Genomic DNA, 25884 nt, shown 5'->3' with positions numbered 1-25884 from the left:
AGTATAGTATAATGGGATATTTTCGTTTTTGTAATTTTATACAATCCAAAAATTATATAGAAGGCAATTTTACCCAAAAATCCAATTAATTGCTATCTTCCAGGGCAACAGAAAAACATACATAAAATCCTCAACTTTTTGGCAATTTTCTCCAACTGCCATAAAGAGGCTGATCTTATCTATTTAATAAAGCCCAGTATCAGAAATATGGGTGAAATGTCTCTGACTATGCCATTTCTAAGCCTGTACGTCACACACTAAATATTTTTCAAATTATAGATTAAATCTAATTTGACAAAATCCCTGTAGTGTTATTTAGGGGGAAAAAAACAAGTGGATTCAGAACACACTTGCACACCCACACTCACACACACAGGCACACATCAACATATTCAACTGTTTTCTTAAACATTGGTTGGTTCTCCAGAAAGACTCCAAATATTTATCATCAAGCTACAGCATGTGTGTAAGGGGCAGCAATGCAACTTTCTTAGCACAAAGTAAGAATGTGAATGAACTTTTAAACAACTAGTACCTGAACCAAAGATTCTGCCAAAGATGAACTCTGAAATACATGTTTTTTGAAATCTGGACTCAACTGCCTGTTGCACTTGTACATTAAGTGTTGCTTAGATAAACAAAAATAGAGCATAAATTCATTACTCTACTATCTAAAGATTTAAAGCAAGGGTTATGTCATCAACAGGTAAAATGCACCTAATTTGGGTCTTTTGACACCTCTTGTTTTAAGTTTATTGTATGATAAAGTTCTTCACAGTTTAAAATATTGTGAAGAAGTATATTTATATATAACTATATTCACATAGATATTATGTACACATACTATGTATTTAATGTACCCATAAACTTTGAATATGTGTGTGCCAGAAGGATAACCCACACATACGCAGGAACCCTGAATAATAGATTGGTGTGGACTGTGAAATGATTTCTCAGAAATGCATAGAAATAAAAAGAGTATTATTATGAATAATTATAATAACAAAACTTTTACCGTATTTACATAGTGCCTATCTCCCAGGAGGTAAATATGCTTTCTAGACATTCGTCAGCATCTCTGTGAGGCGGGGCATTGGGAACACGATCAAGTCTCATTTTCCACAACCGGCGAGCCTGTCCAGGACCACGCACTTTCACGGTGGCAGAATGGAGCACAGACAAGGAGGTTTCCTAACTTGTAAAGTCTCCAAACACCAGATCAAACAGTCTTGGGGTGAAATCAAGTTTGCATTTTACAAGAGAACTTCCACCACAAAGGATTAATTTTTAAGTCCTCATATACTTGTGATTGTGCATTACATGTGTACCACAGGGAGATCAAAATGGTTTTTGGTTTTGGCAGATGAAAAAGTCTAACATTCAGTGTGACTATAATTCAGTGTAACTTCTCCAGTTTAAGTGCAACACCGCTGACTGGTCTCCCGGGGAACTGCGGTCAATGTCTAAGCATGGCTGAAGAAATCTCAAGCACACAGCTGCTGCCTGGACACAGAGGCAGCCTGCAGTCTCATGTCGTCTTAGAGGTCTCCCCTACCTCCGCGTATGGTACACACGTAAAGAAGCATTTCCGCACAAAATATACAGTCAGCATCAATCAGTCCATGTTTAAATAAACCAAGGCCTTAGGGGTGAACTTTAAAGGCCAAGAGCTCCTCGGAGTGCATGTTGTTTAAAGATCGAAGATCTGGCAACTTTAGAAGAAGTTTTGTAAAAATAGAGGCCTCGTTTGGATGGTTTTTCATGATTAAGGTCCTTAGGGCGCGGATGAGCGTTTCCTGCAAAGCCTCCACAGAGTTGACGTTTTCTATCCCGGATCGATCTGAGGGAGAGTGAGGAAGAGAGCGAGATGGAGGAGGACATGTTATTAACATTAAATACAAATATAATCCGTGCTGTCGGTCTCATTAATGAATTCAAAACAAGGTTTTACACATTGGAACAGAGGCAAAAGATAACTGACGGAATTTTTAAAATCCCAATGGCAAATTTTTGTAGCTATTTATTATAAAAATATATATCACATAGTTCATTTGATAAATCAGAATTCTTTATAGTGATTAGGTATCTGCTCACAAAAATCTAGAGGTTCTGATTTTTAAAATTAGATGCTATCTAATTTCAACTGCTTTTGATTGGCAAAATGAAATGGGTCATGTGGTTTAGCAGTGTATTTTCATCTCATGTGGTACATACCACACCGGCACGTCACCGTAGGTGGCAGGCACCTGGGACCCACGAGTGGATCCCTCTCCCCTTGGGTGGGCCAGACTCACTCACTACTAATGAATAAAACATTGTAGAAAAAGCGGTGGCTTCCACCTTAGGCAAGCTCTCACTTGCTTGCCCTGAGGAAAGCCGGACACCATGTGAGATGCCCTATGAAGTGGCCTGAGAGCGAGGGAATTGAGGGTGGTCCCCAGCCGCCAGCCAGCCAGGAACTGAGGTGCTCAGTCTAACGACTGCAGGGAATGACTCTTGCCAACCACCACGTGAATAAGCCTGGAAGCAGATCCTGCCCTAGTGACTGGAGCCTTCATGTGAGACCACAGCCTGCCCACAGCTCGACTGCAACCTCCTAAGAAACCCTGAGCCAGAGGCACCCATATCCTAACCCTCAGAGATAATAAATGTATGCATTTTTAAGCCACTGAGTTTTCGGGTAATTTGTTGTGCAGTAGTAGATAACTAACATAGTATGCAACTTTATTACCTAGTTATATTAACTTGCATTCTCTTTCACTTAGCAGACTGTGTTTATTGAACTCATCATACAAAAATATTAACAAATTAGTGATTTAGCATAAACCAGCAATAAAGGAAAGTATCCTTAAATGAGCCGAACTTATGTTGTTTGCCATGGACTTTTTTCATCAGCATGGGCCATTTCTTCCCTTTACAATAGGAGACCGTAGTGCACAAGAAATATTCAATGGCTCCAAGTAGAGGGGGTTGTAATTAACAAGAAAAGGACTTCTCCAAGGAAGCAAAATTCTCTGGCCATTTACACCCCTTTTTCATTTTTTTTACAAGGAAATCAAGGAGGTCTTACATTATAACTGATAGCTGAAAAACGTTACTCGCAATGCAAACACTCAGAACAAGGACTAAAATTTAATAGTAAAGGGGGGGGGAAGTCTGACTAACTTAAATGCAGGAAAAAATGATGAAAATAGTTTTATATTACATTTAATAAAATTTGGATTATGACTACAACTGTGTGCTAATTCTTACAGGAAAAGAAACAAATTGAATGCCGACTACTGGCTGGGGGCGGAAAGAGTCATGATTTATCACACAAAATTGTGAGATGGACAAAAGATCTCTTTTGACACTTGACTCTGGCCATACAATCCTAAGGGTCATCTCTGCAAAACTACTTAAAGCTTTCAATCATGCTTCCAAGACTCTCCTTGCCCTTAATGTTCAAGTAATTGTTTTCTTTAACAGCCTTGCAATTTACTAATTCATTCGCCAAACACTTATTCTGTGATGGGTGCTAGGGAATTAGCAGTGAACGTAACAAACAAACCAAAATTCCTTCCTTTAGAGAGCTCATATTTGGACAGAAGAAAGTAATAGGTTTACATAGTATCATCAGTAATTTACAATAACAACTGGGAAAGAATGATCCCCACAAACAAAATAATCTAGATGGCAAAGAAAGCAACAGACAGGAAGTGGGAAAGGACATTCGAGTTAGTATTATACGTGGTTGGTCCTCCAGTGAATATCTTGTGTTTCGGTGACCTATGCTTATGTAGTCAACCCCCTTCGGGGAGACAGATGCCTATACTGTACCTAAAAATGTTAATCATATTAAGTTTTTCTAAAACCATGCCTTCACGATTTGAAGGCCAGAGGACCTAACCACAAATCTAGCTGGATCATACAACATGATCCTCTAGAAACTGCAACACTAGAACGCACAGAATGAAATGGAAATTCCCCTTCCAAAGGATGCCCTAAGTGCTGTACTACTACCTGCAGAATTCAGTTCATGATACGGCGTTCTACTTCCTTAATTATCTCCCAAGCTTGTCCTCCTCACCAACTGTGCTCCTGATGCATATTCACTTCCTACACAATGGAAGTTAAGTTCCTTCAACGGAGCCTCCATAAGGACAACTGAAACCCACATCCAGGTGAGCCCTGGTCTCACACCCACAGCCCAGTCTCTAATCTTCAACTGGAAGTGACTGCGGCCATTACACACAACCTGAAAAAGAATTTACCTTCCAGGTGTAATTCCTCTTCTCTCCATGGTATCAAGAGTCTTCCAATCTCACAGGCAAATAAATACCGTGCTTGAGACTGCTCTCTCCCTTAGGAGCTAGAGCTATTCTGTTAACAAGCGGTAGAGTGGGAAGCCTTCTGAAGCTAGACTAACAGGAGTTCAAATGCCTGATCAGCCCATTATGAAAAATGTGACCTTGGGCAAATTATTCAAGCCCCGTTCCTCAAATTCCTTGCCTGTCGTAACTGAGGATAACATGTCCTAGCTCACGTCCAAGGTCTGTTGTGAAGACAAAATTATATAATGAGATCATTAGCTAGCATTTCTTTGGACAACCACCACCAGAACAGAACAAGAACCAGAAGGCAAGTGTAGATTCCAAGAAAAACAAAAGCTATTTTGAATATAAAGCAAACTATAATGTTGCTTAATTCTAAACAGTTAACAGAGAATATAAATAAATAACCCATGTTATTTATGGAACATGCCCTTCAGAAAGGGCAGGTTTAGGGGAGAGTCTGTGTTGCCTTGTTACCCTTTCAGTCCCACCGTGAGAACACTACGAGCACTATTCACGTGATCATATTACTACAGATGCTGATGTTTCACTGTTCAATTTTTAGAATCAACTGATAAATAAAGCATGGAAAATAGTCACATTTATAGAATAGAACGTAAATATTTTCATTCTTGACAATGTAGAAGAAATGTTAGCGCAGAAGAAGCCAGGATGTGGAGAAAGGAGGGCCCTGTGTCCCTGGATGGTGAGAATATTCTATCTAAACTATCTGACAGGTTATGAGAGTTGAGTGAGCAAAGACTGCAAGCATGTTAAATTTATAAATAAAACCAGTAAAGTAGCAGAAAAAATAAAACATAAAAATTGAGGGGGAAAAGTGAGAGGGAACTTTTTTTTTTTAATTTATTTTTGGCTGCATTGGGTCTTTGTTGCTGCGTGCGGGCTTTCTCTAGTTGCGGCAAGCGGGGGCTACTCTGCGTTGCGGTGCATGGGCATCCCATTGCGGTGGCTTCTCTTGTTGTGGAGCATGGGCTCTAAGCACACAGGCTTCAATAGTTGCAGCACAGGGGCTCTAGAGCGCAGGCTCCGTAGCTGTGGCATGTGGGCTCAGTAGTTGTAGCTCGCAGGATCTAGAGCGCAGGCTCAGTAGTTGTGGTGCACAGGCTTAGCTGCTCCGCGGCATGTGAGATCTTCCCGGCCCAGGGCTCGAACCTGTGTCCCCTGCATTGGCAGGTGGATTCTTAACCACTGCACCACCAGGGAAAGCCCCGAGAGGGAACTTTTATTTATCAGTTACATCTACTAAATAAAAAGAGGTACAAGCGTAGTATTTACAGTTGGGTCAGCAACCATCAGAACAATGAAAAGAAAGATGGTTAGAAATCTAGTTCTCTGAAGAACAGGCTAGGAATAGAAGAAGGAAGGCTTTCCATTTTATACTCTTCTATAGCTATGGAATTTTATTTTCCTGCTTTAAAAAAAGAACAATATTGTTCTTTAAAAAAAGGACAATAGTTCTTTTTAAGTGACAAAGCTTTAAATTCGACATGAACACTATCATATATTTAAGTGAAACAACATATTTTAAAATGCATGCATGCTGTGTTGCCTGTGTATCTTCATATATAAACACAACACAAACAAGAATCGCTTACCATCTTTTACAGTCAGTCTCTCCCCTTTGGTACCATCTATCAATAAGCAGGCAAATGGACACATGGATGGATGGGTGAATGGAGAGAGGCAGACCCCTAATGCTAACAGTGGTCTTTCTTGGTAGTGATATTATCATCTTTATTTTCATCTTAATGTTTTCTAATTTCTCAAAGAACCCATATTATTCTTATGATCAGATAACAAAAGAAGGTTTTTTCAAAATTAAAATTTGAAACATAAAAATCACGTTCCTGGTGGAAAATACAACTGAAGTAGCACGGTTCCGGCAGAGAGCTCCCCTTTACCCCTTGGCCTTCTTTTCTTCCCCTAACTACCTCGGGGACACAGTCCCTCCTTCCCCCCTCCTCTGCCACAACCTATTTCAGAAGAGTTCACTCCACTGCCTCATACCTGGAGTTATTTCAACAGCCTCTTGACCTGACTCTCCAGCTCTGATGACTCACCTGTCTAATCCACCCAGGACAAAAATGCAGAACTAAGGTTAAAGCATCGCTTTGTTCATGCCAGATCATTCCCCTACTTACGAAGTTACACTGACTTTCCACTGCCCCATATTTCAGTTAAAGCTCTTCTGTTTAGCTCGCACAGCTGTCACTCTGTAACCTGGTGCTCCCCTCACCCCAAGCCTTCGGCCCCTCCTCCTTGACGTGCACCCCAGGCTTTGGCCCCGCTCCATACCATCCCTCACCTCTGGCTGGGAAAACCTAATACCCCATCCTCCCCACAAAGCCTTCTCAGGTGACTTCATCTTCCTTCCTACACTCCTACCTACCTCAGTCAGAACCAAGCAGTTTAGTAACACAAAGCTTTCTGTGTTGGTCTGTCTCTCCGAATGGAACACAAAGCTTGTGTCTTAATGCTTGTTCTGTCTCCCCCGAGCACCTAGCACTTAAGGCATATTCATCAGATAAAGAAGTTACCAAGCATGGATTACCTTTATTTCACAATTAAAGATTCAGTAATCTGATGACAACTCAAACCATTACTAATTACTCATGAAGAGACTGCGAAATGGTAGGTAAGTGCAAGAAGCATTACAAGGTTACTAAGAAAACAGGCATCCCTCACTGACACAGTCCATCCAAACTATTCCCATAAGTGCATTTTTAGCTACCCAGGTAGAGCTGATCAGAAAAGGTAGCCAAATAATGCTTGCAAATGGCGTAAGTTTTTTATACCACTGAAGTGCAACAGGCCCTTTAAGATATACAAAGAGCTTCCTCTCCTTAAGGATGGCTGATGTAAGAGTTACTGACTTACAGTCCAGCCACATAACCAGGGGCCACAGCTTATACTTTACAACCCTCACAGTGTTCAGCACAAGGTCTTTTACACAGTAGGAAGCAAATGGGAAACTTAAAGTAAGTCATATTAATATACTGTCTAGGGCTTCCCTGGTGGCGCAGTGGTTGAGAGTCCACCTGCCGATGCAGGGGACACGGGTTCATGCCCCGGTCCAGGCGGATCCCACGTGCCGAGGAGCGGCTGAGCCCGTGAGCCATGGCCGCTGAGCCTGCGCTTCCGGAGCCTGTGCTCCGCAACGGGAGAGGCCACAGCAGTGAGAGGCCCGCGTAATGCAAAAAAAGAAAAAAAGAAAATACTGTCTAATTCTCAACAAATGGTTTAAAATAAAGTTAGCGATACCTAAAAATGGCTGGCAGTTGTTTTTTTTTTGTTTTTTTTTTTGCTGTACGCGGGCCTCTCACTGCTGTGGCCTCTCCCGTTGCGGAGCACAGGCTCCGGACGCGCGGGCTCAGCGGCCATGGCTCACGGACCCAGCCGCTCCGCGGCACGTGGGATCTTCCCGGACCGGGGCACGAACCCGTGTCCCCTGCATCGGCAGGCGGACTCTCAACCACTGCGCCACCAGGGAAGCCCTGGCTGGCAGTTTTTTACATGTCCCCAAGAAAGTCACTGTCTCAATTTCCAATTTGCTATCGGGAATCATTTCTGCCTTACTAACTACTGTCTGAGTTGAAATACTTTGGTCAGAAATAACTGCAATATAATGCAAGGTGGCAGGGAAATTTGGAAACACCATCAATGACTCATATAAATAAACATTAAATGATAGGACTCAACAATCTTGGAGGCTCCCACGGTACAATCCCTTCCTTTCACAGGATAAGGAAACCGAGACCCAAAGAGAGAAAATTACTTACCAAGTCACACAGAAAACACAAAACAAAGTTGGGTGAAAGCCTATAACTCATAATTGTCTGATTTTTGTAACAAAACACAGTAATACATCTTGATACTTGTAATATTTTCAAGTAACCCACATAATATTTTAACTAAAACTTAGATTCATATTATAACCACCTACCTAGAAATACACAATGTTGCAAAAAATAAACCCATGAAATAATGCTTTAGACTCGTAAAAAATTATGAACAAAACCTAAAGACTAAGAGTGGTATATATGAGGCCCAGATCTAAACATCCTTTTATCCCTATACAGCACTTTTGACTTTTACTGCCATGATAAAAAAAAAAAAATTAATTATGCAAAAATAACAGATTCATAGTTTAGCATCTTTCCTAAGGCCTTCTCCCCTCTACACAGCTTGCTGGAACCTAGCCAACTGCCACCTTCTCCCCATTGGTCACTATATTCCAGGTGTTGCACAATTGTCAACCAGCGTCCTTACCTGCAGAAACCAGGACAACTGCTGTAAACAGACTCATCTCTTCATCACTAAGTTGGAGGGCATTTAGCTTCTCACTAAATTCAAACATAGAGTTTAGCAGATCCCCTGCTCCCATTGAGTGTAAATCATCCACACTATACTTCTTTCCACTTAAAAAGGTGACAGTACGTTCCTTTGCGTCAAATAATGATGCAAACCGTACCATTAAAACCTGGAAAAAGAAAAAGACTTAAATGTATCTGGAGAAGTTCAACAGTAATACTAAAAAATAACTCAGTATTCAAGTCAGTTAAGAGACATCCTACACATAAAAAAAGAGTTGTAGAAGAAAAACTGAGTTTATTTTTACCCAGAACCATTTGCTTAAGACAAAATCTCCACCAAAGCGATAAATACTCTAGGAAGAGCATCAAAAAAATTCCAGCCACCGATGGCAAAATACTCAAGTCCTGTGATACTCTGAAACTATTAATAAAGATTCTGAAATGTAAATTCAAAATTAAAGCAGGCAAAAAAAAGCCCCCAAACTGAAATTAAAGCAGGCAATAATGCCAAGAAATTTGAAACTGGGCCTTGGCCAAAGGCATTTAGCAAACTCTTTAAGCTACCAAGTGTATCATATGGTCTCTAAGCCCTAAGTAAAAAGAGCAGTATTTCAATGCAACAACACTTGGAAACACCCAAACACCAAATGCAACCAAGGCAAATGCAGCAGACGAACTCCAATTAGTCCATTTTAAGAAAGCATAACCCCAAGAGACAATACACAAAGAACACTATGATAGTAGGTGCTCCAGACATCAAGTTATAATGGAAATCCAGACCAAACCAGTCAACAACAGCTAACCTGCAGCACTCCCTCCACTATAGTAAACGGTAACATCTAGGCCACATATTTCTCTCATAACCAGAGGAACACTGAACAAACACCTGCCCTTTGCAACGCTCCCAAGCAAAGACTTGTTTTACCCAAGACAACCCAAAAGAGAGTGAGCCTTCTAAGAAGATGGTGCTAGCTCTGCAACACAGCAATCCTCAGACAAATCACAAGGAGAAAAGAACACAAGTCCTGGAGCATGAGATTTGTGTTCTAGTCCTGACCGTGTTATGAATTTACTGGTAACCCAGGAAAGAAAAGTCTCTTCACCTCTCTGGGCTGTAGTTATCTAACCTCAAAACTGGGTGAAATGAACTTGATCTCTGACATCCCTTCTGACTTTAAACCTTAAGTCTAATGTTTTCCTTTGAACTGAAAACCCTAACCTATAGGTGTTTCTTTGGAATTCTATCACAGCTATTTTATTTACAAAAACATCTTCTCTGTTCTAGCTCAGGTGCCCCAGAGAATAGACCCGAAGGCAAGGGTTTATGTGGGATGTGCACTGGCACATGTGAAAACAACAGTTAAGAAAAAGGAAGTGAGATGGAAAGGAAAGAGAGTCAGTATCAGAGGACATACTGACTGCTAAGCTGGACACCACGTGACATCAACAACTGAAAGCCGGATCCTGTGGGACCATCCGGGGAAGTGAAGATCTTCCCCCAGCTCCCTTCCCCTGCTGATCAAAGACTGGGCCCACCGGCATCAACGTCCCACCCACCCCCCGCATTTCAGGATAATGCCTACGTGAGTGCTGGGCAAGTGCTGAGACTTCTCCCACCTCAGCAGCAGCAGGGAAGCCCCGGGGCAGACAGGTGAGAGGTCCCTAAGCAAGCACAGCAAGAGGCTCTGTCTGCATCCTACTCAAATTGGCAACAGGGGCTGCCCCAGGCCCAGGCAGAAGGTGGAGAAGCAAAAGTAGCCAAGGATCCTGGAGTGAGGCGAGGCCCTGAAGATCCACAGTGGTACATACATAAGAGATGTCGGAAACCACTCCCAAATATCCTACCATCTCCTAGGAGACAAACACCACGATCTATTTACCCTTCGTGTCCAGTACTGAACATAGTAAACGCTGGGTTAGGCTTTCAGGAGGTGTCTAACTCGGGGAACCCACCAAGTCCACACCTGAAAGCGATTCTGGAACTTGGGAGTTCGTGTGCTGCAAATACAGTCCGTTTGTATTTAAAGTCCTAAGTAACTTGGCCTTTACCTTGTCTTTTCCCAAGATCCTGAGATGGTCATTCTTTTGTTGATATTTTCAGCCTCTGGACTATAAATAGTTGTTGAGAAAAGAATCAAAGTAAAATACTACCTTTGACTTCCCTGGTGGCACAGTGATTATGAACCTGCCTGCCAGTGTAGGGGACAAGGGTTCGAGCCCTGGTCCGGGAAGACCCCGCATGCCGCGGGGCAACTAAGCCTGTGTGCCACAACTACTGAGCCTGCGCTCGAGAGCCCGCGAGCCACAACTACTGAGCCCGCATGCCACAACTACTGAAGCCCACGCACCTAGAGCCTGTGCTCCACAAGAGAAGCCACCGCAATGAGAAGCCTGTGCACCGCAACTAGAGAAAGCCCGTGTGCAGCAACGAAGACCCAACACAGCCAAAATAAATAAATAAATTTGTTTTAAAAAAAATAAAATAAAATACTACCCTGCCCTGTATCAATATTCATGATAAATAAAACTTACCTCAAAAGTCCCAGCCTTTAAAAGGTTGACCTGGTCATGTTGAGAGAGATCTCTGAACCCGGGAATACGCTTTGCAAACTCCACCACTTCCTTCACTGCTGGGGTGAAGCTCATCGAAAATTCTTCCCAGATTTCATGCCCCGATTTATGAGGATCCACATATGGAGACTTATTCATTGGACAAACCTAATACGCACAAAACAGAAGAACTACTGAATTGTGAGAGGTGGTAAAGAAATTTCAAAGGTAGCATATCAATCAATGGAAACCCCATGAATATACCCTCCGACACCAGTAAAATCTATTAATATTAGCACTTTCTCCATTTGCTACTTGCCTTGTGACAGAGAGCCTCACAGCAACCTTACTTAAACAGCAGTTAACTTATCATAAAAGAGGTAGCCTAAGCAAAAAGTACACCTATCACAAGCTAGTTCAAAAACCTGTTGCACAGGTTTGAGAGTTTATTTTGTAATATTGCTGCCACCTTGCACTGAGTTTTATGGTTTTCAAACAAATTCATACATATTCATTCACTTGATTCTCAACCCTACTACTTAGTCATGGCAGACATTATAATTACCATTGCTTAGATAAGGAAATGGGACTTTAAGAGGTTTAGTGATTTATCCAAATACAGCTAGAAGTCACAGGCCTAGAGTCCAACCCCACACTTAGTATTTCAAAACTCACTTTTTTCTAAATAGGCACAATTACACTGTTGTAATTTCAAACAGGAAAAGACAGTGAGATGCCTCACTTTTTTAAAAAAGGTCACTGACCACTTATTTCATATACAATGGTGTGACCACTGGCCTCCACCTGTTCAATTAGGACACAATGACTGGACATACAAGATGTACCTTCTAAATGAGGATTGGGGAGGAAAATAAATAGGAAGCCAAAGAAGGTATTAGGACACTACAAAGATTATGAAACATACACTATATACTCTATTAGTAAAATGAGCCTTTAAATTTTCATTAAATCCATAGGAGATCGAGGAATGGGACGATTCTATAACCATGGAGAATATCACAGATCAGAACCTAAATGCTTACACGTTTTTTCCCTCCTTAACAGAGCCACTAAGCCTAAAAAAATATGAGGCTACCTTCCAGATCCATGGAATCAAATACCTGTAAGTGACCCCAAAAAATCTAACATTAGGACTGGGGTAGAGTCAACTATCTTGAAAATGAAAAAAGAAGATTTTAATTACCTGGCTGTAGAAAATACCAAGCACTATCAAAGGATCTCATTGTGTAAACTGCAAGTGCCGTGGTACTGCTGTTTTGGATGAAATTTGGGCTGAATATAAACAATGTACTTTCACGTAGACTATTGTATTTGATGAAAACACTTAAATGATATGAGTAACATTAACTCATTCCATAGGATGAAGTCTGAGAAAATCCTTAGAAACCAGCAAATTATATTAAACTATGCCTAAATTTTCAAACAACGAAACATCCATGTTCTATATCCAAAGACCTTTCTGCATTATAATGGTAATGGTTAAAGAAAACACTTTCCTTCTAAATCAAGGAATTACTGACCATGGCAAGCTAAAAGATCAGCCCTCTGAGAAAATCCCAAAGCTAGTAAGGCAATGATTAACCTGAAGGCTTCAAGTTTGAAAAGGATTTCTAAGAATTAAAGGACCAATTCTTCATGATCCATATTTTACATAAAATCCTAATCCCAATCATAGTACCAATCAAATAACATGCCTGTACCTAGCTCTGTATGAAATCAGCTCATTCAACTAATGATGTTTATTAAAAATATTTGACCTAAAGTACTGCGCAAAATTGATTCTGTAAATCTCTTAGGTTTTCTGACACCCCCACCCCTGTCCTCTGAATAAAAGAAAGCCTTCAAAGCTTTCCTTGATACAAAGTGAGCAAAAAAAGTGATTTCACTATACCAGATGCATTCTCCCTCCAGTGTTGCACAGGTAACTATTCTTGTTCTCATTCTGAGAACATCCATCTGTGGAAACTCTGTCACATACTCTCTGAGTATAAGCATTGGAGAAGTTCACACAATGTCCATTTGCAATACAAATGGCATGCGCATTGGCGTAATGCATTACGCTCCTCCCTTTGTACTGTCCACCGAGGTGCTGCCGGCTCTCACTACAAGGAAAGTGGCTGCTGAGCCCACTGCCACAACGGTCGTGATTCAAATTATACTGCTCCATGTTCTCAGGAATCCGTTCTCTCTGCGGCTGCATGGTCTCTGCCGAGTTTTCTCGCTGCTCCTGATTATACATAAAGGTGTCCTTGTGCGCTCTGGTTACCATGCCAATCACTTCTTCCTTTGCAAAATCCGAAGAGGGAGAAGAGCTTTTGATGTTTTCTTGCTCCAGCTGGGGCTTGGGTCGCAGCTGTTCCTGGGCTGGTAAAGCTGTCTGTTCATGATGTTCTACTAATTGGTCATTCTGTAGATGACCACTGAACTGGCTGTTCATCATGGTCTTCATCGCACTCTGCATCTCAATTAGCATCCTCTGTTTTTCACGCTTAGGGATACGACCAAACCGAACAGCTATTGAAGAAAAAGATATTTAACATCTACATTCTAAATAAGACCCGTTTATACAAAATAACGCAAAACTGGCTCTGATAGCTATGGCTTCTGGTCATATGAGTAAAGAACATCCACTTGCGTCTGGCCCAAATTATCCTAAACTTGCTGGTTATGTTTTTGTGGTACCACAGGAAGTGGGAGCAGGAAGACAATTTTTCGTTTTTCTCTCAAAATAAAGCTCAGAAGATCTCTAGGGTATTTTATAAACAAAGCCTAAGAAAGAAATTTGAAATTAACGAATGAAAATCAGTTTGCAGCAGACCAGCATTACTATACAGCACCTTACTAAGAAAGCTGAAGGCTCTGTTCTCAAGAAGGTACACGTGATTCAGCTACCCACATCCCCCAACACTGATGGAACCCGTAGGTACAGTCACTCTCTGAATGACCTCCGTCCATTCATTTTTGTAACCTTATTCTCAAGACCCAACTAGGAAGGGATCTCCTTTTCCAACTTCTTAAAAGAGAAAATCTTTAAAAAAAAAAAAAAAAAAAAAGAAAAGAAAAGAAAAATCACAGTCAATAGAAATGTAGTTATTAGAAAATAAACTTGCTGGATTTCAATTAAAATCAATGAAACAAAAATAAAATCATTCATCCTGCACTACCTTAGAGACTAGTCTTAGAATGAGTCCTGTTTCCAACGTTCATATCCCTGAGGGGAAAAAGCTTCTTTCCACCTAACGTCTATACAGAGATAATAAAAATTCAATATCCACCCAGCAAGAAAGCCTCACTAATCTAACTGCAGCCTCTGACACTGTCACGACCACAGACAAACAATTGTATCATGGTGCACACTCTACCTATGCTCCCTCCTGTACAACTGGTGGCCATTTTTACTCTTTTGGGGGAAATCACAATATCCATCAACTTTGGATTAGTATTTCTAGTGCTATTAAAAAAAATTTCAGGGCTTCCCTGGTGACGCAGTGGTTGGGAGTCCGCCTGCCGATGCAGGGGACGCGGGTTCGTGCCCCAGTCTGGGAGGATCCCGCGTGCGGCGGAGCGGCTGGGCCCATGGGCCATGGCCGCTGGGCCTGCGCATCCGGAGCCTGTGCTCCGCAGCGGGAGAGGCCACAGCAGTGAGAGGCCCACGTACCGCAAAAAAAAAAAAAATTTCAAGCAACTGAAAATACAGAACATCAATTGCTGAAACCTGTCATTCAAGAACCTCCTTATTACAACACTGTATTTCTGCATCAATAAGATACTAGAGTAATCTAAAGGACTGCTTAAATGACCCTTCCCTAGATAAATACAAGGTTCATTCTTAGCAATTCTTTTTTTTTTTTTTGCAGTACGCAGGCCTCTCACTGCTGTGGCCTCTCCTGCTGCAGAGCACAGGTTCGGGACGTGCAGGCTCAGCAGCCATGGCCCACGGGCCCAGCCGCTCCACGGCATGTGGGATCTTCACGGACCGGGGCACGAACCCGTGTCCCCTGCATTGGCAGGCGGACTCTCAACCACTGCGCCACCAGGGAAGCCCTTTAATTAACTCTACGAAGCCAATCCCTCTGAAAACCTCATACTCCTCTATTATGTTACTTAGAACACAATGAGACTATCCAAAAATGATTTCCCAAAAACAACGGACAGAAGACTCACATCTTCCAGGGACGTCATCCATAAATACTTCTAAAAGGTCCTGCAAATCACCACAACCTTTATTTTCCACGGGAGTGGATCATGCCAGAAATGAGCAACCACCTCCACTCCAGACCCTGACGTCTCTTTCAATTTTGCATCTCCTTTCAAAGTATTCAGAATCAGTGCCCTAAAAGCACTGTGTCATATCAGGACTGAGAAGTGATAGAGCTGATTCACGTAGGGAGGAATGGGTTCCTCAGGACTGCTAAGAGATCAGGGGAAAAAGCCAAGGACTCCTATATCAAGAAAAAGTAAATTTTTTTTTTTTTTTAGGAAAAAGAAAAAGTACTCAAATTGCATAGGGAAAAAAAATGGGTCTTTTCACAGGCAAGCAACAAAAAAAGAAGAGAGCTAAAGCTGTTTCTGGGGTGATGATGCTAGAATTTTGACTTGAATGGATGTGGCATCCTACAAGGAATCAAAATGTGTTTTCTAAAACCTGTTTCACCCTGAACACAAGGGGGCCATCGGTAATCGGCTTCTAGCTCCGGTTTATGCTGAGAAATAAGGGCCAAGCTGCAGGCGCTTTAAGGAGAGCACTCTTTAAACTGGGGACGTACCATCTCTCGACATCCCAACAGACAGACACTTTTTGAATCGACACTGCTGACATCTGTTCCTATTCATCCTCATTACAGAGCAGTTTTCATTCTTCAGGCACTTCTTGTACTGAATGTTTTGCTGAATGCTCCTCCGGAAAAACCCCTAAGAACAAAGGAAGACGTAGCCATCCATTTAAAAACATCCAGATGAACTCCTTGTAAGCGTCCTCCCACACCTAACCAGCCAGGACACTGCTAGCCACCAGGAAGGAGCTCTGGCTTAGAGCTGAGGGAAGCAGAATACTGACACCCAGAGTTTAACTGGGTTCTTACCGACATCAGCAAGCACCTGTGCCTACTAGCCAAGCAGAGCCCTTCTTCCATGCTTCCCGCTGGAGAATCTCAGTACCGCCGAAGACCCCTGCCCACCCAACCCCCATCCTACACTTCACCGTCACCAGCCCTGCCTGCCGGCACGCCCTCCAGCTCACGTTTTAATCACATACAAATTCCAAAACCCTTGAAACATGAATGACATTTTCAACAAGTTGACAGAGAAATGTGTTCCACACCGTAACTTCCTCACTAGAACTAAGCAGTACGTTGGTAGAACTCGGTCTTTCCTGGATTATTACCTGCTGACACCAGCAAGGCCTACTTATATGTGCCAGATGTTCCTGGCTACTTGTCCGCAACAGGTAAGTGTCACACCACATGCCACAGACCAACTAAGGATCCAAGAAAGACAGTTAGTTCCCAGCTAGATGGCTACACAGAACTGCCTTCACTACACAATTTAAATTCATGCTCTGTGAGTGGTCTTCAAAGATCTCCAGCTTAATGGTTCCCTTGACTTTTTCAGCAAAATCAAAACTACCAAAATTATTTTAAACTGCACTTCCCTTGACTATCATAACTAACCACATATTTGATGAATCTATATTATTAATTATGGGATACAACATTTTTATACTTTGTTACTGCAATACTATACTTGGACCCTATAATATCTGAGCTAGACACATCTTTAAGAGCAATTATGTGTGGTATTTATCAGGAATACACAACTAGGCTCATGTGCTTGTGCTTTTGTTTCTCTAGCTATAAAGTGAGACTAATGCCTATCCCACATTATTTCATATTTTTGTAAAAAAAAGAACTATTTATAGAATTTTAAAACAGTGGAAAAGTGCTACATCTGTACAAAATAGTGAGTAGCCTTGTGAAGTGATAGAGCCATTAAGAGCTACAAAATTCACAATTCATTCAGAGCCACCCTAGAAAACATCTTCTCTTTCATCATGTACACTCACTGTTTTGCTCACCCACCACATCCTGCCACACTGGATTCCTGCTTCAGTCAGAGAACAGCAAGAGCACGTGTCTTGGCCATGTTAATTTTAGATACTCAGGAGAAAGGACTGTGCCAGATTAGAAAAGAGAGAGATTCCCTCGATGTAAGTAGGAGGTATAGACTTCTCACTTGGAATTATCTGACTCAGGAATATTCAACTAAACATATAAATGAGCTTTCCCAAGGGCTCAATTTATACTCAAGATTCTTCTACTTACTTGGCATCGCTTCTGAAGATAGCACATTTTTACAAACATCTAGGAATTATTCCCAACTCCTAGCACCCGATATTGTCAGAATGTCAGAGTATCTGATGAGACCTACTCGAAGTCTGGTTTAAACTAAGTCCCAGAAAGGCAGCAGCGCCTCGTCTGCCCTGCTCCCTGCTGTCCGCCACCACCTAGAACAGCGCCTGACACATTAATGAATAAACACTCCATACCACACTTAAGTTTGAGTGAGAAAGCAAATTTATTTATATCAAAAATTTCAAAGAAAAAAGAAAGAGTTTCACTGAATTTAAAAGATATTTTTCAAAACAAGTTATGTTTATACACTACATAAAATGCTTAAAACTTTAAGAGGAACAGCCGACTTCTCTCCTCCTCCCAGATTATCAACTGTGTAAATTGGCAATCCTATCTGCAATTTCTTTAATCCCAGAATCGGTAGCTTAAAGAAACAAAAGCATGCTTTACCTTACAGCCTTCACAAGCGTGAACTCCATAGTGGAATCCTGATGCCACATCCCCACAGACTTTACACAGTAGAACCATGCCACTAAATTCTAAGGCACAAACAGACACAAAAGTGAAATGCTGGAAGAAAAACTAAAATTGTTTGTTTTCTTTCCAACTGAGTATTTTATTTTGTTCAACCTGTAAGTACTTTAAAAATATACAAATCTACTTTTATAACGTAAAAGAAAAATCTTTACACCAGATTGACAAATCAAAAGAAATCATGAATTTCTTTTAAACAGTTTATGGCACTGTCAAAAATATCTCAGAGAGCTAGTTTTTCCTTTCCCGATGATTTTAAACATACACTGAAATTTTATAAATCTAGAGTTACTTCACATCAGACATGCAACCAGAGCTAAGAAAACAATCCTGCTGGATGAGAATTAAGAAGTTAGCCAGAGGTGTCAATCAACAAAAGGTGCAAAGGGGTGTCTCCACAGGCTGCTGTACAAATACTCAATTCAACTCACCTGCAGGTCCCAGTCAGGCCCCATCTCTGCCTGACCCTGCCCTGTACCAGCCCATCACCTCCACACTCACTCAGGGATCCAAATTTCCACGACTCGTTTGGATATCCCAGTCCGCTAAATGTTCCTAGCTCCAACTTCATGAAAGCAAACCCCTTTCCACGAGTAAGTGCTCCGTCTAGAAACCAGACTGGGCACTAGGAGCGCAGAAGAGAGAGAACTGTGAAACGGGGTAAGAGGCTCCCCTCGGAGGAAACATGGTCAGGCAGAGCACATAAGCACAGATCTTGCTCTGCAGCAAGAACCAATTATGACAGCCCCTAGGCTGCAACTTTTCAGATCGTCACTGATTTCTTACCTAACTACTGAACTATGATTACCCAGAAGGGAGTGAAAATTATACCCAAAAATAAAATGGTCCCCCAAATGAACAGCTGATAAAACAAGCCCCACCTGCAATTGGTGGCACCAACCTTTAGAAAACGAAATAACTCACTTGTCACTGCACTGTGACTCTTTGTCATCCCAGGTACACTCGATTTGCTTGTTTTCATAGAACAATCTATCCGATCATTCTTCAGGATGCCTTCAATATTGGAGAGATCACCATTTTTGGGATTCCCGTTGTTATCAGAATTATTGCTAGTTGGAGAAGATGGGACGGAGGAGGAGGAGGACTGGAAACTGTTCTCGGAGCCCTCACTGTGACAAGAGGCAGGGCTAGAGGCTGAGCTGGAAGAACTGATATAGGCAATCACACCTCCTAGAGAAGACGGGGGAAATCAGATAATTAGATACACGATAATACATATTTTCTATTTTTGCAAATCTGAACAGTAACGTCACTAACTTTAGAAACAAGTTAATGGTTAAAATTACTGCACAAGGAAAAAGTAACTTATTTTCTTCCTTATTTCCTACTATTCTTCTTGCTTCCACAAAGTTCAAAGCCAAACAATTCCCACTGATTTAAAAAGTGAGCAGGTTCTCACTGGCTTTGTCATTTTGAGCACATGCAGATCCAAACCTAAAGCTTTTCATTTTCCAACCTATTACTAAAAGGAATGAAAAACCTTCCTGAGTGACAACATAGTTTAGAGTAATCAAGTTGTTTTGGCTGTGAAGAAATCTGGTTCTGGTCTTGTCTGTGCGTCCTTCATTATACCTTTACGTGGAAGAATCCCAGAACAATGGGTTCATCATTTAGCTCCCCCAGCACTTGGCTAAAACACAGGTCAATCAGGAACAGACCTAACACTTGGAACTCTGGATAAAGTAGTTTATCTGGAAATGGAAAACCTTTCATAGCTGTTGCCCCCAGAATCTTTCTCTCACGATGTTCCCCAAAGACTCTATGACTATCCACTTAATCCCAGTTCCACACACTTACCTTCTCCACCTACTTCTGCCGTTGGACTTGCGGACACCCTTATCGCTAAGCCCAGACTAGAGAAGGCACCCTCAGGAATGAGCATTTTAAACAAGTTCTCCAGGCGATTCTTTGCATATTGAAGTTTAAGAATGGCTATAACTAGTGAACTCAAGCACAAATTGGCCCACAGTTTTCAAGGTTGATTTTTTCACTGACTTAACTGCCTGAATATCTCTAATACACTGTGAATCCAGAGAAAAACGATTTTAATCTGGAAGTCTATCAAATGTCATGTTACTGGGTAAAACCACTGTGCCCTCTGTTTTCATAAAACTTCATAGATCTAAAGGTCATGTTAGAAATTCCAGGTGGTAGCAAACTGCTACTTTTCTCTCACTTACCTCCACTGGGAACAGGATACAAAGAAAAATATTATCCTTAGTCCTCAATAAATTCCCAAAGGAAGGTCTCACAGCTATTTATCTTTTCTAAAGGACACTTTAGGTAGTAAATTCATTAACATCTCAAGAGGATAAAAGGTGAGGAAGTTAGACCTTCCCAGGGCCAGCATTTGAGTCCGCCATTTACACCCATGAGTTCTTCTACCTACCTCAGCTTAGAAATAAACTTCTAGAGATCAGAGCTATCCTGATGGCTTAAGAACTGGATTAAAGCACTGACTGGGCAATAGAAGGTATTAATTACCCAGAACACACCTTCCTTTGCAAAAGCTCCAAAATCAAATCTAAGAAAAATTACTGGGCTATTATCAATCCAGTTAAGATCCAACTCCTGTCTTTAGGGAATCAACAGTCATTTACAGGAAGCATTTGTGCCAAGAACCATGGAACCAAAGATGACCCATCCAGAAGCAGCTACATTCTCTTAGTGAGACCTTCAACACTGATTTAGTTGTGTTAGCATCTACCAGACACCAATCTACCCACCTGACAGTTAGCAGCCCAAAAACATTAAAATTTAATTTCCTAGAAGGTAAGGAGTACATCTAGCAATTCCTCTAACCCAATGAAGAAGGGGAAGTGAAAAATACAAGACACCAAGAACGCCGAGAATAAAATGACAGAATTTCACACCACATTTCATCCTCACAAGAACCCTATAAAATTAACTTCCATTTGTCCATTCTACAGAAGAGGAACTCAGAGAGGTTAATAGAGCTACTAAGTGGCAGGGCCAGGGTTGAAAGTCAAGGCTGTCTAATTCCAGAGTACAGAGTATTATTTCTTACTGAGAAGACCTGGGCAAGCAGGTTACTTTCAATCTCTCTAAAACTGAGTCATCTTCTATAAAATGGCAATATCTGCCAGAGTTATGATAAGATTGAAATGAAATGGTGTTCATAAAAGGCGATTATTAAAATAAGTGATTTTTACAGAGACAGTTTTTAATGGTAACAAAAGAAAGGTAAAATCCCTGAACCAGCAAGTCCCAACAGCTCCAGAAACAGGCAGAATGTACTTCTTAGATGCCTCAAGCTAAAATTAGCTGAGGCACAGTCTTCTCTATTTTTAGTTGAAAAGGACCCTAGAGCTGGGCCAGGTTCCCAGGCTAGGGCTTACCCACTGGTCAATGTCAGACAGTATCAAACTTTGTACTGCTGGGAAGCACTTACTGTCCTGGCATATATTGGGGTTTTCTTACCCTAATTCTAGGCTTGCCCATCATCACCCACCCCCACTGCCCATCATCCTGGAAAATATGCTTGAGTTCAACTCATGAGTGTACTTTTCTGCCTAGTGACTTAGAACCAAACATTTTTACCTTGAAGAAGTTTTAGTTTTCTCATTTTAAAAGTAGGTTTTTAATAATTTCTACTCACAAGATAATACAATGGACCTAATGAAGCACTAAACTTCCAATTGTATCCCAGTGTCAGGGCTCCAGAGAACAAGATGATCCCTTCCCTAAAAGGCTTTAAAGGCCAGCTGGGGACACAGCCTTATTAACCAGTCATTCCAGTGGAACGTGAGCAACGTTGCATACAAACTACTGTGAAATGCTGACAGCACAAGAGCACTACAGAGGGCAGAGATCACGAGCCAAGGTGACAATAAGTGGGGTCTTAAAGATTACGTAAGTTATTAAATGATGTACTACAGAAGAGATTATTTAAGAAAACAAAAACCGCGGGGACAAAAAACAAATAGGTCTTATTTTGTAAAACAGGGTTCTTGTCTCCATGTAAATTGCTGAGAAGGGGTAGGGGGGCAAGTGTAATCTAGTGTCTGGGGACAAAAAACCCTACTGACTAGCAACAGAATTTAAAAAAAAAAAAAAAAGAGGAATGATGAAATGGGGAAGCTCTACTGACCCCTTCCTTTTCCACCAGCTATGACCCTGTACCACAGCAAACCACATGGACCCCCGAGGAGACAGGACCACCAAGCTTTGCCTATGCCTTCAAATGTTATGTGGGCTTCAACCTAGCACAGCTTGTGCTCCCCAAGTGCATTACGTGCATCTGGCTCTCCCACTTGCCTGGGTAAGTTACTCACTTCAGTTTACTTGGACCCTCATCTTCAAATGGTAACAACAGCACCTTCCTTCATAGAGTTAATGTGAGGCACCAAAGTAGCAACACATGTAAAGGGCCTGGCACATAAATGCTCAACAGACACTGGTGATGATTATTTTACCGTCATTATACTGGAAGAGTTGGATCAGGATAGTTCAAACAAAACTAACCCTCTCTATCCACGCTTCTTTCCTTCAATTCTGAACATGTCGCATGGACCCAGTGGTTTCTCTGCAGGTTCTTATTTCCAGGCCACCTTCTGACTCCCTCAACTCCAATGATGAGTCAGGCAACTTCCTTCTTCACTTGTGATTCTTCCCATTATCTTACTGTTTCTCTCTCCGAGTGACAAATAGAACAGACTACAGATTTGTAAAGATAACGATGGCCTATGTGGGAATGTTTTCCTAATTTTTAAAATGTGCATCCCAGCCACAGTTATGAAGCGTGTACAATACGTTATTTACTTTAAAGAACTTGGTATACTCAATCAAAATCTGTGACAAAAATGTATAGAGTCAATTTCTACAGCTTCACTGTTTCCCCTCTGTATTAGTCATGGGGAGGGCAGACACAGTGAGTCATGATTTACAGGACAGTTACATGAAATGGTCACTGGGTGAATAGGTATTGACTAATAAAACGTTATCGACCCTAAGGGAGGGGTCAGAGGCTGCCACACAGCACTGAATGTGGCCCCACCCCAGCCAACATTTACAACAACGTGAAGGAAGTTCAAGGGAATGCTTATCAACGCTCCTTCAGACAGAGGGATGGCAGAAATAGTATACTGGATTACAGCTTGCGACAGCTTGAACTTGGAGCCAAATGGAAAAAGAGAAAATTTAAGAATGATAATGGCAAGCCCCTACAGTTCAGCTCAAACAATTATCTGCACAGTGGATGAAACCTAGCTTCAAATCAGTTCACATGAAAAGGATCTAGCTGACTGCAAGGCTACTGTGAGTCAGCAAAGCAATATGCTACAAGAGCCAAGCCTGCCAGAGAACTCATTTACAAGCAGCATCCCCAGCTTGGAACTTGGTAACCAACCAACAACTTCCACTTCTGGATGCCACATCCCAAAGGGCAACAAGGTCGATGATCAGAAAAAAAAACAACACCGGCCAAGGGATGTGAACTGGCGAGGCGGGGGGGGGGGGGGGGGGGGGGGGCGGGTCAGCAAACATCCTAAGGAAATTTTATAATTTGTAGCCACACTTTAAAATCAAAATTAAGTTCACTGGTAATGTTCCAGGAAGGCTCAAATCTGACAAAAACTTTCTAATCACTTGAGCCGGCCCACCTTATCCGACCACGAAGCTGGAAGACTTCATTCACGCTGGGTTAGACGAGGTGGAAGTTTATAAACTCTAAATCCTTACCAAGTAAAAGTTTAATTCCATAATAGAGTTACTTAAAATTTTAAACTATCCTCAAAGCTTAAGTAGGCCCACAGGTAATTAAAACACAGGAAAATGGCTTTTTTAAAACAATGTTCCTGGAACGTTCACAACAATGTGTTGTCCAGGCATGGTTTTAGGACATATAATAACTTAAAAAATCATCACTGGCTGTTTCTGCAACCTCCCTGGTTTTAGGTAAAGGGCCATCCTTCCCTGGGAGAAGGGGAGGCAGCTAAAAGGGCAGAAGCGAGCCTGGTATTGCTCTGTGGCCTTGCAAGAGGAACTGTAGCAAGAAAGGGATGGACAGAGTCAAATTCTGTTATCCTGAGACTTCCCTGGCGGTCCACTGGTTAGGACTGTGGCTTCCACTGCTGGGGGCCCCAGTTCAATCCCTGGTCCAATCCCTGGTCCCGGAACTAAGATCCCACATGCCACGCAGCACAATTAAAAATATATATATATATATGTTACCAGATTCAGGAAAGACCAGTGACCCACGGGTTTAAAGCAATAAAGCGAACTGACAAGGACCAGCTGAACAGGAGGCCTAGGAGTCACCCGGGGTCACCGCCCACATGAGCCCAGGGCTTCGCTAAGGGTGGAATCCCTCACGGTCCCGACTGGCGCCTCGGGCGTATTCATCACGGAAGGTGTGCAAGGTCGATCGCGTCCCCGAGCAGATCGTTAAAACTGATACTTTTCTTTCTTTTTTTTTTTTTTTTTTTTGGTAAACACGAGGCAGCGGTACAACCGGGGCCTTCCTCCGCCCGTCCGCCGGGCGACCCCGGAGGGTCTCGTGTCGGGGAAGCCCCACACCGTCCTCGCGGGCCCTCCTCCTGCCCGAGCGCGCCCACGCCCCGCGCTTCTCCCGCCCGCCCACCAGACCCCGGCTCCGCACGCCGGCGGAGGACACTGCGGCCTCCACGCCCGCTCAGGGCCGCCGGGCCGCGGGTTCCCGGGGCGCGCACGCGCGGCCCCCTCCGCGGCAAGCAACCCCGCGGGGGAGGAGGGGGATCGCAGCCACGTCACAGCCCGGAGGGCCCCGGGGGCGGAGCCTCCGCGGACTGCGGCGCTCACGGCCGGCGCGCGCCCCCGCCCCCACGTGTCCCTGCGGCCCCGGGAATGTGGGTCACGGAGCCGCGCGGCCTCACGTGTCCCCGCCCGACGCCGCCGCCCCAGCGACCATTATGTAATGCCTCGTCACGCGCCCGCCCAGCCAACCGGCGCCCGCGCGCCGCCGAACGTAAACACAGCGCGCACGTGGCTCGCGCAGCCGGGCCATGTGAGGGGGGGCCGGGCCGGCGCCGTCAGGCCGCGCTGCGGCTTTGCGGTCGGCCAGCAGGGCGGTCGCGGGCCGGGCCGGCGGGCGACGAGCGCCGAGCCCGACGCGGGTCCGCGGCGCGCGGCGGCCCTCCCGCCGGCCCCGGGCCCCCGCCGCCGCCCTCGCAGTGCCCGCCGAGCTCCGAGCGCCCCTCGGCCGCGCCCCACCCGCCGCATTCGGCTCTTACCCGCATTCACCTCCATGGTGCCCTCGGGGAGGGGGCCGGGGCCGCCCGATCCCGCAGAGCGGGCAGCGCCGCCGCCGCCTCAGCGCCGCGCCGCCCCGGGCCGGAGGCAGCGGTGGTCGCGGGGCCCCCTCATGGGCAGGACGGGCGGGGCGCCCGGACCCGCGGCCGGAGAGCGGGCTGCGGGGAGAGAGGGCGGCGGCGGCGAACGGCGCTCCTCGCGGGGCCCCTGACAACAAAGCGGCGGCGCGGCGGCTTCCTGCAGCCAGCGCACCGCGGCGGCGAGGGCGGCTGACGGGGAGGGCAGCCGCGACCATGTGACCCGCGCACACACCCCCTCCCTCCTCCCGCCCGGCGGCCGGCCGCTGCGGCGACTCCGCCCCTCCCTCGCCACCGCCCCTCCCTCTCTTCACCCTCCTTCCCGCCGCCGCCGCTCGCTCGCGCTCACCCCGGATCCCCTCCTCCTCCCGATTTCCCGCCTCGGGCTGGGAGTCCCCCGCCACTCTCCCCTCCCCAACCCTGCGCCCCCTCCCCC

General features: G+C 43.7%; 1 protein-coding gene across 2 annotated transcripts; it reads right to left on the bottom strand.

Moving 5' to 3' along the window:
* Window positions 1-960: 960 nt before the first annotated feature.
* NR1D2 (nuclear receptor subfamily 1 group D member 2) lies at window positions 961-25653 on the bottom strand. Of its 2 annotated transcripts, none has more exons than XM_060099496.1 (8): window positions 25353-25652; window positions 19027-19293; window positions 18019-18107; window positions 15985-16129; window positions 13110-13732; window positions 11180-11365; window positions 8604-8814; window positions 961-1840 (listed from the first exon to the last, which is right to left on the bottom strand). In XM_060099496.1, the coding sequence occupies exons 1-8, from the start codon at window positions 25366-25368 to the stop codon at window positions 1644-1646; spliced, it is 1734 nt and encodes a 577-aa protein (XP_059955479.1). In that variant the 5' UTR covers window positions 25369-25652; the 3' UTR covers window positions 961-1643. The 2 variants fall into 2 exon arrangements, with proteins under 2 accessions (XP_059955479.1, XP_059955478.1); XM_060099495.1 differs by lacking the exon at window positions 961-1840 and adding an exon at window positions 4464-4534 and having other exon boundaries at window positions 25353-25653.
* Between the last annotated feature and the right edge of the window lie 231 nt (window positions 25654-25884).

The sequence above is a fragment of the Mesoplodon densirostris genome, chromosome 5, assembly GCF_025265405.1.
Source record: "Mesoplodon densirostris isolate mMesDen1 chromosome 5, mMesDen1 primary haplotype, whole genome shotgun sequence".
In the NCBI taxonomy this organism is placed as follows: domain Eukaryota; kingdom Metazoa; phylum Chordata; class Mammalia; order Artiodactyla; family Ziphiidae; genus Mesoplodon; species Mesoplodon densirostris.
The sequence above is the reverse complement of the archived record's forward strand: the minus strand, read 5'-3'. Positions and strand labels throughout refer to the sequence as shown.

What these genes read in the sequence shown, in the direction of transcription:
- NR1D2 (XM_060099496.1), bottom strand. An exon ending in ACGCTTGTGAAGGCTGTAAG is followed by an intron (nt 16,130 to 18,018) that starts GTAAAGCATGCT and finishes CTTTGTTCTTAG; the next exon opens with GGGTTTTTCCGGAGGAGCAT. An exon ending in TAAAGGCTGGGACTTTTGAG is followed by an intron (nt 8,815 to 11,179) that starts GTAAGTTTTATT and finishes TTCTTTTTCCAG; the next exon opens with GTTTTAATGGTACGGTTTGC.